Here is a 15,808-nt window from a genome sequence, read left to right on the forward strand (position 1 = left end):
ACCATCCGTGCTGGGTTCCCAGTAGCATGTATTGGGGATATCATTCGAATTCGATAGTCCCCAACCATCAATGTGTTTTTTTTCCTCTTTCCTATGGCCACTGATAATTTATTTTCATTTTTAAATTGCCTGAGGCGGTTACTTTCCCCCCCCCCCCCCCCCCCCCCCACCACCCCCATGGGTTTTTGTTGATGGAGAGTAGGATGGTATGTCCTAAGGAATCCTATATTTTTAGGGGGAAAATATCCATATCTGCGCTGAACGGTTACTCAGAACTGGGCGATGTTCTGCAGGTGGCACAATGATTTACTCTGAGGATATGGGGCAGAAGTACAGGGCGGATGAGGCCAGCCCCGGTCAGATATTAAACTGTGTACTGGAGAAGAGGTGACGACATTCTCTGAGAAACCTATGACACTGAGAGGTGCCAGCCTCTGTGCGTGGAGGTATACAGATTGCGCCCCAGACTCTGTGCGCCCCAGCCTCTGTGTGTGCCAGCCTCTGTGTGTGGAGGTATACATATTGCGCGCCAGCCTCTGTGTGTGCCAGCCTCTGTGTGTGGAGGTATACATATTGCGTGCCAGCCTCTGTGTGTGGAGGTATACAGATTGCGCCCCAGCCTCTGTGTGCGCCAGCCTCTGTGCGTGGAGGTATACAGATTGCGCCCCAGCCTTTGTGTGTGCCAGCCTCTGTGCGTGGAGGTATACAGATTGCGTGCCAGCCTCTGTGCGTGGAGGTATACAGATTGCGCGCCAGCCTCTGTGTGTGCCAGCCTCTGTGTGCCCCAGCCTCTGTGTGTGGAGGTATACAGATTGTGTGCCAGCTTCTGTGTGTGGAGGTATACAGATTGTGTGTCGCCTCTGTGCGTGGCAGCCTCTGTGTGTGCCAGCCTCTGTGTGTGGAGGTATACAGATTGCGCCCCAGCCTCTGTGTGTGCCAGCCTCTGTGTGCCCCAGCCTCTGTGTGTGGAGGTATACAGATTGCGCCCCAGCCTCTGTGTGTGCCAGCCTCTGTGTGTGGAGGTATACAGATTGCGCCCCAGCCTCTGTGTGTGCCAGCCTCTGTGTGCCCCAGCCTCTGTGTGTGGAGGTATACAGATTGTGTGCCAGCTTCTGTGTGTGGAGTTATACAGATTGTGTGTCGCCTCTGTGCGTGGCAGCCTCTGTGTGTGCCAGCCTCTGTGTGTGGAGGTATACAGATTGCGCCCCAGCCTCTGTGTGTGCCAGCCTCTGTGTGCCCCAGCCTCTGTGTGTGCCAGCCTCTGTGTGTGGAGGTATACAGATTGCGCCCCAGCCTCTGTGTGTGCCAGCCTCTGTGTGCCCCAGCCTCTGTGTGTGGAGGTATACAGATTGCGCCCCAGCCTCTGTGTGTGCCAGCCTCTGTGTGCCCCAGCCTCTGTGTGTGGAGGTATACAGATTGTGTGTCGCCGCTGTACGTGGAGGTATACAGCGCACCCCCCAGCTCACAGTGTGGCTCACTACATCACCCCCCCCCCCAGCTCACACTTTACCACAGGGTTGCCCAAAATGAGTGTGACTCCATACTTCGCAGTGCGCTGCCCCCTTAGTTACGATACAGCGGGCTCAGCGTTTACTTTAGTGTCCCTCTGTCTTGTTTTGCCACCTGAAGCCAGGCGACATCGTGCCTCCCACGCTACCTCCCAGGAAAGTTACACGGCTGGCTGCCGCCCCAGTGTACGGAGCCGTGACGTTCCCACGCTCTGACTTGTGACCGGGAGGAAAACATCACAATGAAACGGCAAGATTTCACCAAAACATTGAAGTGTGAAGTGTGTAGGAAATTCAGCGGCCGCACAATGGCGGGATCGTCGTGGGTGGGGTGTGGGGGGTTCTGCGGTGTTGACTTGTGATTTAAATCAGAGAAGACCAAATGCTTCCTGTTTTACGCTTGCGCTTCTGATAGAAAATGCGTCCAATTCTGAATGAGCCCCAATGTGTAGCTGTACAAAGGCCCTCATTCTGAGTTAATCGCTCGCTAGCTACTTTTAGCAGCCGTGCAAACGCATAGTCGCCGCCCACGGCGGAGTGTATTTTAGCTTTGCAAGTGTGCGATCGCATGTGCAGCCGAGCGGTACAAAAACATTTTGTGCAAAACAAGACCAGCCCTGTAGTTGCTTATCCTGTGCGATGATTCTAGCGTCGGAGGTCCCGGAATTGACGTCCGATACCCGCCCTGCAAACGCCTGGTTACGCCTGCGTTTTCCCTACCACTCCCAGAAAACGGTTAGTTGACACCCATAAACGCCCTCTTCCTGTCAATCTCCTTGCGATTGGCTGTGCGAATGGATTCGTCGCTAGAAGCATTGTACAGCAACGATGCTGTTTGTACCCGTATAGCGCACGTGCTTATTGCGGTGCATGCGCAGTTTTGCCATTTTTTTTTTTCCAGACCTGATCGCTGTGCTGCGAAAATCGGCAGCGTGGGATCAACTCTGAATGACCCCCATAGTACTGTGTGTCTGAAGCTCTGGCAAGCTGTATGGGCTCGCTGCCCCCCGTCCCCACTCTCCTCTGTCTGCCCCAGTTGTTGTCCGTTGTGTGCCCTTGTATCTGGAGGGTTCCGCTGTTGGGGGGTGAATACAGCACTGGCGTGGGTAATTTGGTGGTGATTGTGTTCGGGGCATGGTCACCCGAAAGGGAGCTTATTGCATTTCAGCCAAGTATCCCCTTTACTCCCGTCCTGTAGGGAGAACCGTGCGTTTCCCAGCAGCCTATCGGGGACAAGGCTCGGGTAGATAAAGTCTGTATTGTCCAGTCCATTTGGCAGTTTCCTGTAAACCAGGGATGGGGACCCTTCGGCCCTCCGTCTGTTGTTGAACTACACATACCAGCATGCCTTGCTACAGTTTTGGCCATTCTAAAACTGCTGCAGGGCATGCTGGGATGTATAGTTCAACAACAGCTGCAGGGCCGAAGGTTCCCATCCCTGCGTGTAAACTTTCATGTGTCGCTTATGTTCTTCCCACCATGGTCTGTAAACAGTGTCCTCAATGCGGTTTTATGACCTTGGCCGGATTCTTCAGCTCCCAGCTCATTGCTGCGCACAACAAGCGTGCTGAGTGAGGAGTGTCAGCCTCCCAGGCCTACACACAAGTCTTCTGATGCTATGTGCAATCCAACATCACGGCCCGGTGCGACTACGGGACTCGGAGGCTGTTATTGCACAGTAGTTGCGGCAGTGCCGCCGCCTGGTTAATAAAAACAGATCTGTGTATAATTGAGTGCACTGGGGTCTGCATACCCGTGACTTGTGCGTAAGCCCACGTCCTCGTGTAGGTGGGTGATGCACTGTGGTCTGGTGGTCAGATCCGTGCTCCGACAATGGTCTATCCTTTAGGAAGGAATGTGCGGTTATTGATCTGTGCTGGTCATGTGACAGTCTGCCATTTTGTTGTCTCCCTGCAGGTGCGCGGGAACGGTGGGCGCCATTGTTACGTGTCCCCTGGAAGTGATAAAGACGCGGCTCCAGTCCTCAGGAATCGCCATCCATTCGGTTTACTACCCTCAGGTTCAGCTGGGGACCCTGAGCGGAGGAGGGGTAGTGAGGCCGGCCCCCTCAGTCTCTCCCAGCCTTCTTCAGGTTCTCAAGTAAGTCCCGTCATTGAAGCGCTGACTGGTGCGAGATACGACCGACCGGATCCAGTCCGTACAGCTCTCTGGCCGAGTCACTCGCATATAGATATAACTCACGGGAACGGCATTTTCTGGGGTAAACGCTGTACAGTGTATTGTGCGGCATTACCAGATCACCGGTACTGGGTACATTTCACAATCACACAGTGCAGCGATGGCTTTTATCTCTTTCACATTCGCGGACCAGAGATGTTTGGCGACGGCTTTTAAAATGGGCTGCAGAATAGGGATGTGGGGGGAGGGCCAACGAGAACCCGCAGCAACCATGCTGGTGGCTTCTCATTGGTCCTGCCGTTCAGGCCCCCAGCCAAAAAAAAGTTGCATGGCCATGGTTGTGACATAGACAGTGACACCTGTGGGACAGCGCCTGCGCTATGGGGAGGGGAGCCAGGCTGTAATGCTCTGGAGATGAAGGATTCAGGATTTGCAAATTTTGCAGATGATTTTAGCGGGTCATTCCGACCTGATCACACGCTAGGATTTTTCGCTGCGCTCAGGTCCGAACTGCGCATGCGTGTGCACCGCAATGCGCAGGCGCGTCGTACGGGTACAAAGCGGCTCGTTGCTGAGCAAAGAATTTTACAAAGTATCCATTCGCACAGCCGATCGCAAGGAGAGTGACAGAAAGAAGGCGTTTGTGGGTGTCAACTGACCGTTTTCTGGGAGTGGTTGGAAAAACGCAGGCGTGTCCAGGCGTTTGCAGGGCGGGTGTCTGACGTCCGTTCCGGCCCCGGACAGGCTGAAGTGATCGCAGCGGCTGAGTAAGTTCTGGGCTGATCAGAAACTGCACAAAATGTTTTTGTAGCGCTCGGCTGCACATGCGATCGCACACTTGCAAAGCGAAAATACACTCCCCTATGGGCGGCGACTATCTGATCACAGCGCTGCAAGAAATAGCTAGCGAGCGATCTGGTCTGAATGACCCCCTTAGTTTGTAGCCATGAAATTGTCTTTAGACATGCTGGGTCTTGTTACCTGCTGGCCGGAGGCTGTAGTGCTGTGATGGTAGATGTATTCTCTGAGCCTCCTCACCAGTGTCCCCGGCACCCACACGTGACGCACTTGCGTCCTCATACAGCCGTCCGCCATGCAGTGGTTTTGCTGACTGGCTGAGATAAGCTGCATCCTGTGAGCTCTGTGCTGGATAATGCAGACGTCTTGTTCCAGGCAGGAAGGGAGTGAAATGCTGTTTATCATGTAACTATATCAGTGCAAAGTAAGTAGAAAAGGGGATAGTTCTATCAGATTAAGAGTGCAAGCTCTGTGACCAAGGCAAGCTGAATCACACACCCTTGTGCCCTTCTTCCAGTCACCGACTTTGGAGTCTGATTGTTTCCTTTTACCCTCCCCTGTAGCTGAAAATGTAGGTCATTCACCATGTAACATGTAGTATCTATTTATTACAATGCAGATACGTGCTGTCTCCTATAGCAACCAATCAAACTGTCACCATCCCTTCTCTACAATGAGGCAGAAAATGAAAGTAAATGTGTCATTGGCTGAGAGGCCAATAACAGATGCAGGTCCCGGAGGAGGCACGTGTGTTACATTTACACGCCGCACCTGTGATACACGCAACATGACCACCCCCTTACTGTACACACCACACCTGTGATACACGCAACATGACCGCCCCCTTACTGTACACGCCACACCTGTGATACACGCAACATGACCACCCCCTTACTGTACACACCACACCTGTGATACACGCAACGTCACCGCCCCCCTTACTGTACACACCACACCTGTGATACACGCAACGTCACCGCCCCCCTTACTGTACACACCACACCTGTGATACACGCAACATAACCGCCCCTTACTGTACACGCCACACCTGTGATACACGCAACATGACCGCCCCCCTTACTGTACACACCACACCTGTGATACACGCCACGTGACCACCCCCTTACTGTACACACCACACCTGTGATACACGCAACGTGACCGCCCCCTTACTGTACACACCACACCTGTGATACACGCAACATGACCGCCCCTTACTGTACACGCCACACCTGTGATACACGCAACATGACCACCCCCTTACTGTACACACCACACCTGTGATACACGCAACATGACCGCCCCCTTACTGTACACGCCACACCTGTGATACACGCAACGTGACCGCCCCCTTACTGTACACGCCACACCTGTGATACACGCAACGTGACCACCCCCTTACTGTACACGCCACACCTGTGATACACGCAACGTGACCGCCCCCTTACTGTACACGCCACACCTGTGATACACGCAACGTGACCGCCCCCCTTACTGTACACGCCACACCTGTGATACACGCAACGTGACCGCCCCCCTTACTGTACACGCCACACCTGTGATACACGCACCATGACCACCCCCTTACTGTACACGCCACACCTGTGATAAACACATGACTGTTCCCTTACTGTACATGCCTGCGATACACACAACATGAGAGGAATACACGGAAGCTGCAGCAGACCAGGAGTTAGACCAGCATTAGGTAGAATAGGATTATGGACACTTTGGACCTGTCGGACCCACGCGGTGCATGTAGCCTGTGATCACGCATGCAGGGATCTCCTGCGGACACAACACGCGGCGAGACACGCTGCGCCCTGGAAATTCTCTGACAGATTGTGCATCACTCATGCGTGTCCTCATTTAATGTGCTCTCTCTCTCTTTCTCTCTCCTTTACCAGATCCATCCTTGAAAAAGAAGGACCAAAATCTCTTTTCCGAGGGCTGGGTCCTAACCTAGTTGGCGTTGCTCCTTCCAGGTAACTAGAACAGAACATGATGAGATTTGCCCCAGATATCACTGCCCTGAACCGGTTCCTCTAGATTACGGCTCAGACCTCTCCGTTCTCACACCAGAGTGCCAGTTCCTTGCACGCGCTGGTAGAAGCCGTTGTTTGCACTGGAAGGCAGTTCACTAAGAACTATGGACCAGACTGAGGTATGAGGCCCAAGCTGCCTCCGTTCCGTGTGAGCTAATAAGCTGCATTCTCATAAACTGTTATTCAGTCTGCAGAATGTTGTCACTGGTTCTATAGATATTGTGCCGCGTCCTAGAGATATTATATGTGCCGCGTCCTTCTGAATCCCACAAAATGGCGCACTCCACTGGGCACACTTGGAAATCCTACTTTTAGCCTCTCAAGACCCTTCTTGGCTGTAGAAGCTTCCTTTTGGTGTAGGGACTATAAATCCCAGCACATTAATCCCCTCCCTTTCCTGTGATGTCCCTCACCGTCTGTTCCAGTGCTCGGCGCGAGCTCTAAATAGCAAAAGCAACGTCCACTTACCCCCCCCCCCCTCCCCCCCATTACCTGGGTTGCTAGGGGGCTCGTGCCTGGGTTGCTAGGGGGCTCGTGCCTGGGTTGCTAGGGGGCTCGTGCCTTGTTGCTGTAAGGGTTTTTCCTGGCAACTCTCTTATCTGAAACTGATACGGACTCGCTTCCCTCCTGACAATAGTTCTGTACTTCCCCGGACTCTGACACGGCTGATATCCTCATACAGATTTATTCCACCACGCAGGGTGACTGGGCGAATGTACAAAGACGTATGTGAAATGGGGAAGCTGGTTAATGGGAACGATCACTTAATCTGGTTCCCCCGGTAACTATGGAGTCTATTTTCAAAGCCTTGGCGAGAGCTAAAGTAGCAGCCAATCAGCTCCGAACTGTCAAGTCATATGCTGGGTTTGAAAAATGACAGTTAGGAGCTGGTTGGCTGGTACTTTATCTCTCTGCACGGCTTAGTACATAGACCCCTATGAAGCTTGTGTGAATAAGGGCCTGTCGCTTCACTCCATGTTGGTGTAACTCCTGGCGGCCCCCCTGCGGACTTGTCTCTGCTGCCGGCGGTTGTACAGTCTGTCTCACAATCCTTTCTGTCTCCGCAGGGCTGTCTACTTTGCATCGTACTCAAAAGCCAAGGAGCAGTTCAACGCTGTGTTCGTTCCCAACAGTAACCTGGTGCATATGTGCTCGGCAGGATGTGCAGGTAACGTGAGAGCGGAACGCCGTCAGATAATTGTGCTGCTTCTGTCCCGCCGCTGAGCGCAGAACTAACGCAGGCTCGATTAGCGTACAGTTACGTCCCCTGGGGATTCAAGGATTGGCATTAACTTAAGCTATATCTGGAGCATAAAACCAGTGGTTCAGTGTGGAGTTTGTATGTCCCACCGATCAGCTGGTAAGGCATGCTGGGTCTTGTAGTTTCACAACAGCTGGAGAACCACAGGTTGGTCAGACCTGCAAGCCTGTCCAGTTCTGTACCTTGCTGCCTGTATTGGGCTCACATAAGTGGCTATAGGGGGCAGTGGGCTTTTTCTATGTATAAATTAAATTCTTGCGTTGCTGCAACTGTAAATTACAAACCGGTTTCTGCCCGCCTAACGTCCCCTCCGGTGCGGGTGACTCTGCGGACAATGGTTCATAGTCACCACTTCTGCCTTTTATAGGGCTGCAGGATACAGATTTGTTTTTCCACAGACCTTTTTCAAGGGCAGAGAACAAGGCGGCACAGTCTGTAAAGATCTGATCGGAGATAGAAATCACGTTTTGCACGCTCCAGCGGAAAGCCTATGCCTAGTGCAATGTTCTGCAGGGCCAGAGATTGTAATCGCTGCAGCAGATGTCTGCTCATTATAAGGGGGAAATACAGGTCTGTTATTGCCGGCAGAGGCAGGCCGCTGTTCCAGCAGTACAGTAACGCCAAGTCCTGGCCCTTCAGATTATTATCGTGGATGTTGCTGCTGACGGAGAAGGCGGTTATCATTGCGCTGTGTAGCAGCCTCTATTGCGGAGCATGGCCTGCCATCTGCAGTGGACTCTGTGTAGTGACTGCGTTGCAGGGTTGGGTTGATGGAAACAGTGGAGGCCCGGTCTGCGCTACATTGATCTATTTTAGAATTTGCAGAGGTCTGCTGAAAGCTCAGCAGTACAGACGGACTCCAAAGAGCTGATCAGTCAGCAGAGGCTGCAACCGCACACTGAGTGGCAGAATAGTGCCCCCTAGTGCTGGGCTAAGCCATTGCTAGTCCTTTCACTGGGGCTCTGCAAAACACTGCATTATCCCAGAACCTCAGAATCAGAGTAACTGTGTCAGATATAGCATAAGTGGCATCTGTATTCCCGGTGTGTATTCCCTGGATTGGGGATTAGCGGGGTCTGGTCCCCATACTGACGCTTTGCTGTTGGGGGGGGGGGGGGGGGGGGGGAAGCAGTTTGTGGGCTCTGTGTCCGTTGTGCCTTAGTATCTCTGGCTGGATAGAAAAGTTGGGGCCTATCGTCTCACAGCAGCTACAGAGCTGACGTTGGCAGTGCATGCTGGGACTTGTAGTTCTATAACAGGGCTGAAACTAGGATGTTCGGCACCCGGGGCAAGACCGTAATTTTACACACACACACACACACACACACACACACACACACACACACACACACACACACACACACACACACTAAAAAATCAAATGACACCACACATTGTCACACAATAGGGTTCCTTATTTACAATATGCCACACAGTAGTAATGTCTTTTATAACACATTATTCCACATATTAGTATCCCTTATACATTTTATACTACACAGTAGTAATGCAACTTATATACATAATGCCACACAGTAGTAACATACCCTCCAGCTGCACCTTTTTGGCAGGTACAGTACCTTTTTATGGTCTGTACCGATTTTTGACTCTCCAAATCTCCATTGAAAGTATAGGAAAGGGGGCGTGACCACGACCCCTACCGGTTTTTATGTGTAAAATGTTGGAGGGTATGTAGTAATGCCCTTAGACTCCAGATCAGAATATGGAATCATGGAGGGAAGTTGGGCTGGGGGGAGTTTGGGAAGACAAAGATGAGAGAGAGAGATAGAAAGGGGGGAAGGGATAGAGAGATGGGAGAGAGAGAATGAAAGGGGGGAAGTGATGGAGAGATGGGAGAGATAGAAAGGGGGGGAGGGATAGAGAGATGAGAGAGAGAGATAGAAAGGGGGGAAGGGATAGAGAAATGGGAGAGAGAAAGGGGGGAAGGGATAGAGAGATGGGAGAGAGAAAGGGGGGAAGGGATAGAGAGATGGGAGAGAGAAAGGGGGGAAGGGATAGAGAGATGGGAGAGAGAAAGGGGGGAAGGGATAGAGAGATGGGAGAGAGAAAGGGGGGAAGGGATAGAGAGATGGGAGAGAGAAAGGGGGGAAGGGATAGAGAGATGGGAGAGAGAAAGGGGGGAAGGGATAGAGAGATGGGAGAGAGAAAGGGGGGAAGGGATAGAGAGATGGGAGAGAGAAAGGGGGGAAGGGATAGAGAGATGGGAGAGAGGAGAGATAGAAAGGGGGGAAGGGATAGAGAGATGGGAGAGAGGAGAGATAGAAAGGGGGGAAGGGATAGAGAGATGGGAGAGAGGAGAGATAGAAAGGGGGGCAGGGATAGAGAGATGGGAGAGAGGAGAGATAGAAAGGGGGGAAGGGAGAGAGAGATGGGAGGGAGGATAGAGATAGAAAGGGGGGAAGGGAGAGAGGAGAGATAGAAAGGGGGGAAGGGATAGAGAGATGGGAGAGAGCTAGAAAGGGGGGAAGGGATAGAGAGATGGGGGAGAGAGAGAGATAGAAAGGGGGGAAGGGATAGAGAGATGGGAGAGAGGAGAGAGTAATAGAGACTTTGGAGAGAGGAGTGGGGAGAGAGAGAGATGGGAGGGAGAGGGTGAGCTGGGAGAGAGAGGGGTGAGGGAGCTAGAGAGAAGAGAGGGAGAGATGGTAGAGAAAGAGAGAGAGAGAGCAAGCCCAGGCTTGGAATGACAATTAAACTAAACACATACTTACCAGTTACCACACACTGAATCACTGATGAATATGTAGGCTGCCACCAGTCACAGCACCCCACTGATGCCAACAGTTGAAGTATCTAAGATCCAAGAGAAGGTCCCTGCACACAACAACCCACTGCCCCTACAGGATCATGTGCTGTGCTCAGCACTTGATTCATTCCGACTGCGGCAGTCCATACAATCAATCTAGAATCTTGATTGTCAAGCAGTGCTTTGCCGTGAGGATTATAGATTGATTGTAAAGTCTGCTACAGTCTGGATGAATGGAGTGCAGTGCTGTGAGAGGACAAAGTGCTTGCATAGATCCGCCACTAACCCCAAGTGCAGCGCTGGGCACGGGGAAGAGGAGCACTTGGCTGAGGTTGCCAGATGGAGGTTTCAGCTCCCCCTGAAATCCAGCACCCGGGTCGGATGCCCCCTTAGCTCCCCCCTAGTTGCGGCCCTGTCTATAACAGGATGTGTATTACAGGTAGCCGTTCTCTGCTATAGAGCAGGAATGGATGGCATTTGGTTTCTCTGCATTGATGATGAATGTGCCAGTGTGGAATGAGCCCCCCGCCGTCACCTCCACCGCATCCTGTGCATTTATACATATCCCGCTGTAGAGAGACGGATCAATCCAAGTAACCCTGATCCGTTCAGTGTCACTTTTACAAAGAAAAATACTATCCGGCTAAATCAGAGGTGCCCTTCGTCTCTCATTGTGAACAGTGGGGAAGCGGTAAGCGGCGGGGGTGCGCGACCAACATTGCACACGACGTTAACACGCCGTTCATACATTACAATCTTCCGGCAAAAGCAGGCTTAGCGTGCGCTGTGGCTGATTAAAACCACTGCGCACTTCACCTCAGGACCCCTAACAGCTCATGTTTGCCTGTCACCTGCCAGGTGCACAGGTGTACTCATTACTCACTGGCACATTTCCCAGGTGACCCGCCAGGGGCACAGGTGTACTCATTACTCACTGGCACATTTCCCAGGTGACCCGCCAGGGGCACATGTGTACTCATTACTCACTGGCACATTTCCCAGGTGACCCGCCAGGGGCACAGGTGTACTCATTACTCACTGGCACATTTCCCAGGTGACCCGCCAGGTGCACAGGTGTATTCATTACTCACTGGCACATTTTAAAAGATCCGCAAGTGGAGCTAATTATATCACTTACATTCTATGAGGAGACCGGGAAAATGTGAACTGTTGGTTGTCCTTATGGGCCGGGTGTGGGAACCACTGAGCTAAATGACTATCCCATCAATTAATAAATATGTACTATGTATGTCTGTCAGACTGAGTGATGTAACTGACCGGCTCTGCTTTTCTCTCCCAGCATTTGTGACGAATACAATGATGAACCCTATCTGGATGGTGAAAACACGGATGCAACTACAGAGGAGGTGAGATGGTCCTCATGTTCTCCGTGTAATTATCAGCGTTGCTGCCACTTATCCCCCGAGCTGGGTTACTAAGCGTTCCGCTTATGGAAACCCCCCTGTGCACTGTTCTGCCCTGTAGCGCTCTCCCCTGATTGCAGAGCAGCGTCCCAGTAGTTGTGCTGCTTTTCTCTGCAGTAACAAAGCGTGCCGCAGATTATCCTTAGACATTCAGTTGAGCTCTGCATCCTCTGGCGCTGAGAGCAGCTCTCCTAGAGGGCACAGTGGTGGCAAACGTATTCTGTGCCAGCTACCAGGCGTCTATCTCCTGCGCACTGCGGTGGCACACCTATTATAGGATGTATGGCGCGGCACCTATAGCGTATTGCCGCTGTGTGGAGGTGAGGATTCCGCTGTAATGTGTGAGAAAGCGTTTACATTCTGCATGCGTGCTGTGTAATACGCTGGCCTCTGCAGTATATGTGCAGGTTTCCATATATTGTCAGATGGATCAGTATATTGGTTACTATAAAGCAGTACATCTGTTCACGGTGGACGTAGCGGCTGACTTCAGGCTGTTCAGCTGTTATGTAGTTTCTGTCACATCTAGGTCATTCTCCCCAATCTGGTCCCTTATGTCCATTTATCCCCATCTGTGCCTTGTGCGTGTGACCTTTTCCTCTGCATGATGGGGGTCATTCCGAGTTGATCGCTCGCTAGCAGTTTTTAGCAGCCGTGCAAACGCATAGTCGCCGCTTTGCAGAAGTGCAAACGCCTGTGCAGCAGAGCGCCTGCAAAATCTTTTTGTGTAAAACAAGACCAGCCCTGTAGTTACTTATCCTGTGTGGCGATTCTAACGACGGAGGGACGGTTTTTGACGTCACACACCCGCCCAGCCACGCCTGCGTTTTCCCCGACAGTTTTTCTAAGCACTCCCTGAAAACGGTCAGTTGACACCCAGAAACGCCCACTTTCTGTCAATCTCCTTGCCGCCAGCTGTGCGATTGGAATCGTCGCTAGAACCAGTGCAAAACCACAATGGACTTTGTACGTGCGTATTGTGGTGCCTACGCATGTGCAGATTAGCTGTTTTTTACACTGATCGCTGCGCAGCAAACGGCAGCTAGTGATCAACTCTGAATGACCCCCCCCCCCCCATATCCCTTTGGTAAATGTTACATAACTTCCATGTGCACTATTGGCACATATTCACGTTTATTGTGACCCTCTTGTGTTGTCAGGGTGAGAGGTTCCAAGCAGATGAATGCCCTGCAGTGTGCCCGCAACGTGTATCAGACAGAGGGGATGCGGGGCTTCTACAGGGGTCTCACAGCCTCCTACGCAGGGATATCGGAGACCATTATCTGCTTTGTCATATACGAGGGCCTGAAGAAGCACTTGGAGGAACTGCACCTGGCAGCAGCTAACACGAATGCAGGAGAGAAAACTTCTGCCAACTTCTTAGGGTTAATGCTTGCGGCAGCATTCTCCAAAGGCTGCGCCTCCTGCATTGCATACCCACACGGTAGGTTCTCCGCAGCTCTGCCGTTAGACCGTAGTTCTAAGAGCGCTTGTATTATCTGTCGCTGGAGGTTTGGTGATACCCTCGTGTTATGTATGACGTCCGTTATGTATGTTCTGTATGTCTGGGAAGAATTCAGTTTCTCCTAATTCTCGGCTGACAGATTTTACAGTGAAAACGATTTGTAGTTAGTGGCGCTCGCTGTTGGGGTAATAGCGGACGCCCTTCTTCTGGTTAATGTCTGATTCTGCAGATTTCCTTTTTATGGATGTGCACCCGGCTTTAAATCCACTTTAGTCATCTATATAGTAAGGTGAAAAGTCTGCTGTCACGGTGCCTGGGCGTGTGTGACATATCCGTGTAGTGCCGTCACGGTGCCCGGGCGTGTGTGACATATCCGTGTAGTGCCGTCACGGTGCCCGGGCGCGTGGGACATAGCCGTGTAGTGCCGTCACGGTGCCCGGGCGCGTGGGACATAGCCGTGTAGTGCCGTCACGGTGCCCGGGCGCGTGGGACATAGCCGTGTAGTGCCGTCACGGTGCCCGGGCGCGTGGGACATAGCCGTGTAGTGCCGTCGCGGTGCCTGGGCGCGTGTCACATAGCCGTGTAGTGCCGTCACGGTGCCTGGGCGCGTGGGACATAGCCGTGTAGTGCCGTCACAGTGCCTGCGCGTGCGTGACATATCCATGTAGCGCCGCCATGGTGCATTGTGCTACGCCTGCACACTATGTAAATACATCTTGCATTTACACCCAACAACTAGACTTCAGTACATCTCTAAATAACCCACAGCGACTGCAGAATTTAAATCCTGAGTGTGTGTATGTATGTATGTATGTATGTATGTATGTATGTATGGTTACGCTAAAATATATCCATGTTGATAGGTAAATTGTCCTTGGTATATGCTTATGGCAGGAACATTTAGATTGTAAGCTTTGCTGGTAAGGACCAGCTGTGCATACTATGATATGGCTCCCCCCTAACCCGGCGCCTCTTCTCTCCTCTACAGAGGTCATCCGCACCAGACTGCGAGAAGAAGGAAGCAAGTACAACACATTCTGCCAGACGGCGCGCTTGGTGGCGCGGGAGGAGGGCTACGCAGCCTTCTACAGAGGACTTTTAGCCCAACTCTTCCGGCAGATTCCCAACACTGCCATTGTGCTGTCCACATATGAACTCCTAGTCTATCTGCTGCGTGATAAACCTAAGTAGCCCCCCGAGCTTCGCATGGACACTGACCAAACTGTAGGGCGGCCGGACATTGCGTGCCCCTCTCACCCACAGGACATCTCCTTTTTGTTTTCTTTCTGGGAGGTTTTAATTCTCATTAACGTTAGTAGTTAATTTGTATATTTTGCTACTTTTAAACCTGCAGCCGCGATTCTCACGGACGCTGCTCGGTACTGGATTACACTATTTAATATTCACGCGCCTTGGTTGGCACGGCATTTTTCACAAGTCGCATCTAATTTATATCTATAAAGAAGCAGAGTGAAGGAACCGCTTGATCTCTAGACTCTGCTGATTTCTCCATCTGAAGCCCCGCAGCCAGCAGCGTTGTCATGAGCTGGGTTAGAAGCCGCCTTCGCTATAAGTAACGCATGAAGAGCCTCGTTCTAATAGAGGATACTCCGACTGTCCCAGCTAGATAGCAACAGACTCCATATAACTTTTTGGGAATCCCGCCGATCTCTCCTTACGTGCTCCTGTAGCCACCTATGGGGCTGGTGGATATAGATGGTGTGTGTTTTCACCGTGCGCACGCCCTGTAGCCGATGAGTTCTGTGATTCGCGCAGCTCACATATAGTCGCTTGTGGAGGGAGTAACGGGGTCTCTGCACACAGGGAAAGCTTAGGGAGGGTGGGCTGACGGACTGGGGGAGTTTATAGAGTTGTGTGTAAATGTAATTACACTGGTCTTCAGACAGATCTGTTGTATAGTGATAATGACACAAGCCATCATTCCAACATGCAGATCTGTGAACACTGCTGTTTATTGTTGATGTAGGAATAGGCCCAGCAACCTCTGGACTCTACTCCCACAACGTGTGGTTGAAGAAGCTGCCCACAGCCCAATCTCAATCGGGCTCTTCCCAGCACATTTACTATCAGATTCACCATAAAGGTCTGTAGGGGCCCCGGAGCCCTCACCCGCAGATATAAGCTGTGTTGATTCTGGGGGCAGAGCGGGGAGAAGAGGGTAGTGTGCGGCAGCTTGGAGAAGGCTTTCCATTAGGTTGCAGTCCTAAATCTGCCACTAGAAGATAATAAAGCAAATAGTCAGAGATAACAGATAAGCCTTTTACTAGATAGCCCGAGACTCTGAGAGGAGGAATATTGCCACTGCAGACAGGAGGTGTTACTAAAACCTGCTCTTCTGCGCACACACAACGCCTTCAGTCCCCAGCAGCTTCCCACATTG

The 15,808-nt window shown here is 51.8% G+C and overlaps 1 protein-coding gene across 2 annotated transcripts in view; it reads left to right on the forward strand.

Moving 5' to 3' along the window:
- Window positions 1-14,886, forward strand: part of SLC25A33 (solute carrier family 25 member 33) — a 32,701-nt gene extending 17,815 nt beyond the window's left edge. Inside the window, exons 2-7 of one of the 2 annotated variants that reach the window (XM_063943827.1) lie at window positions 3,426-3,608; window positions 6,353-6,430; window positions 7,558-7,658; window positions 11,819-11,885; window positions 13,103-13,386; window positions 14,396-14,886. In XM_063943827.1, the coding sequence (XP_063799897.1) occupies window positions 3,426-3,608; window positions 6,353-6,430; window positions 7,558-7,658; window positions 11,819-11,885; window positions 13,103-13,386; window positions 14,396-14,598 (916 nt within the window). In that variant the 3' untranslated portion in view covers window positions 14,599-14,886. The remainder of the gene's footprint in view (window positions 1-3,425; window positions 3,609-6,352; window positions 6,431-7,557; window positions 7,659-11,818; window positions 11,886-13,102; window positions 13,387-14,395) is intronic. The other variant, XM_063943828.1, reaches the window with a different exon arrangement.
- Window positions 14,887-15,808: the final 922 nt, after the last annotated feature.

This window comes from Pseudophryne corroboree, chromosome 10 (assembly GCF_028390025.1).
Source record: "Pseudophryne corroboree isolate aPseCor3 chromosome 10, aPseCor3.hap2, whole genome shotgun sequence".
Lineage (NCBI taxonomy): Eukaryota > Metazoa > Chordata > Amphibia > Anura > Myobatrachidae > Pseudophryne > Pseudophryne corroboree.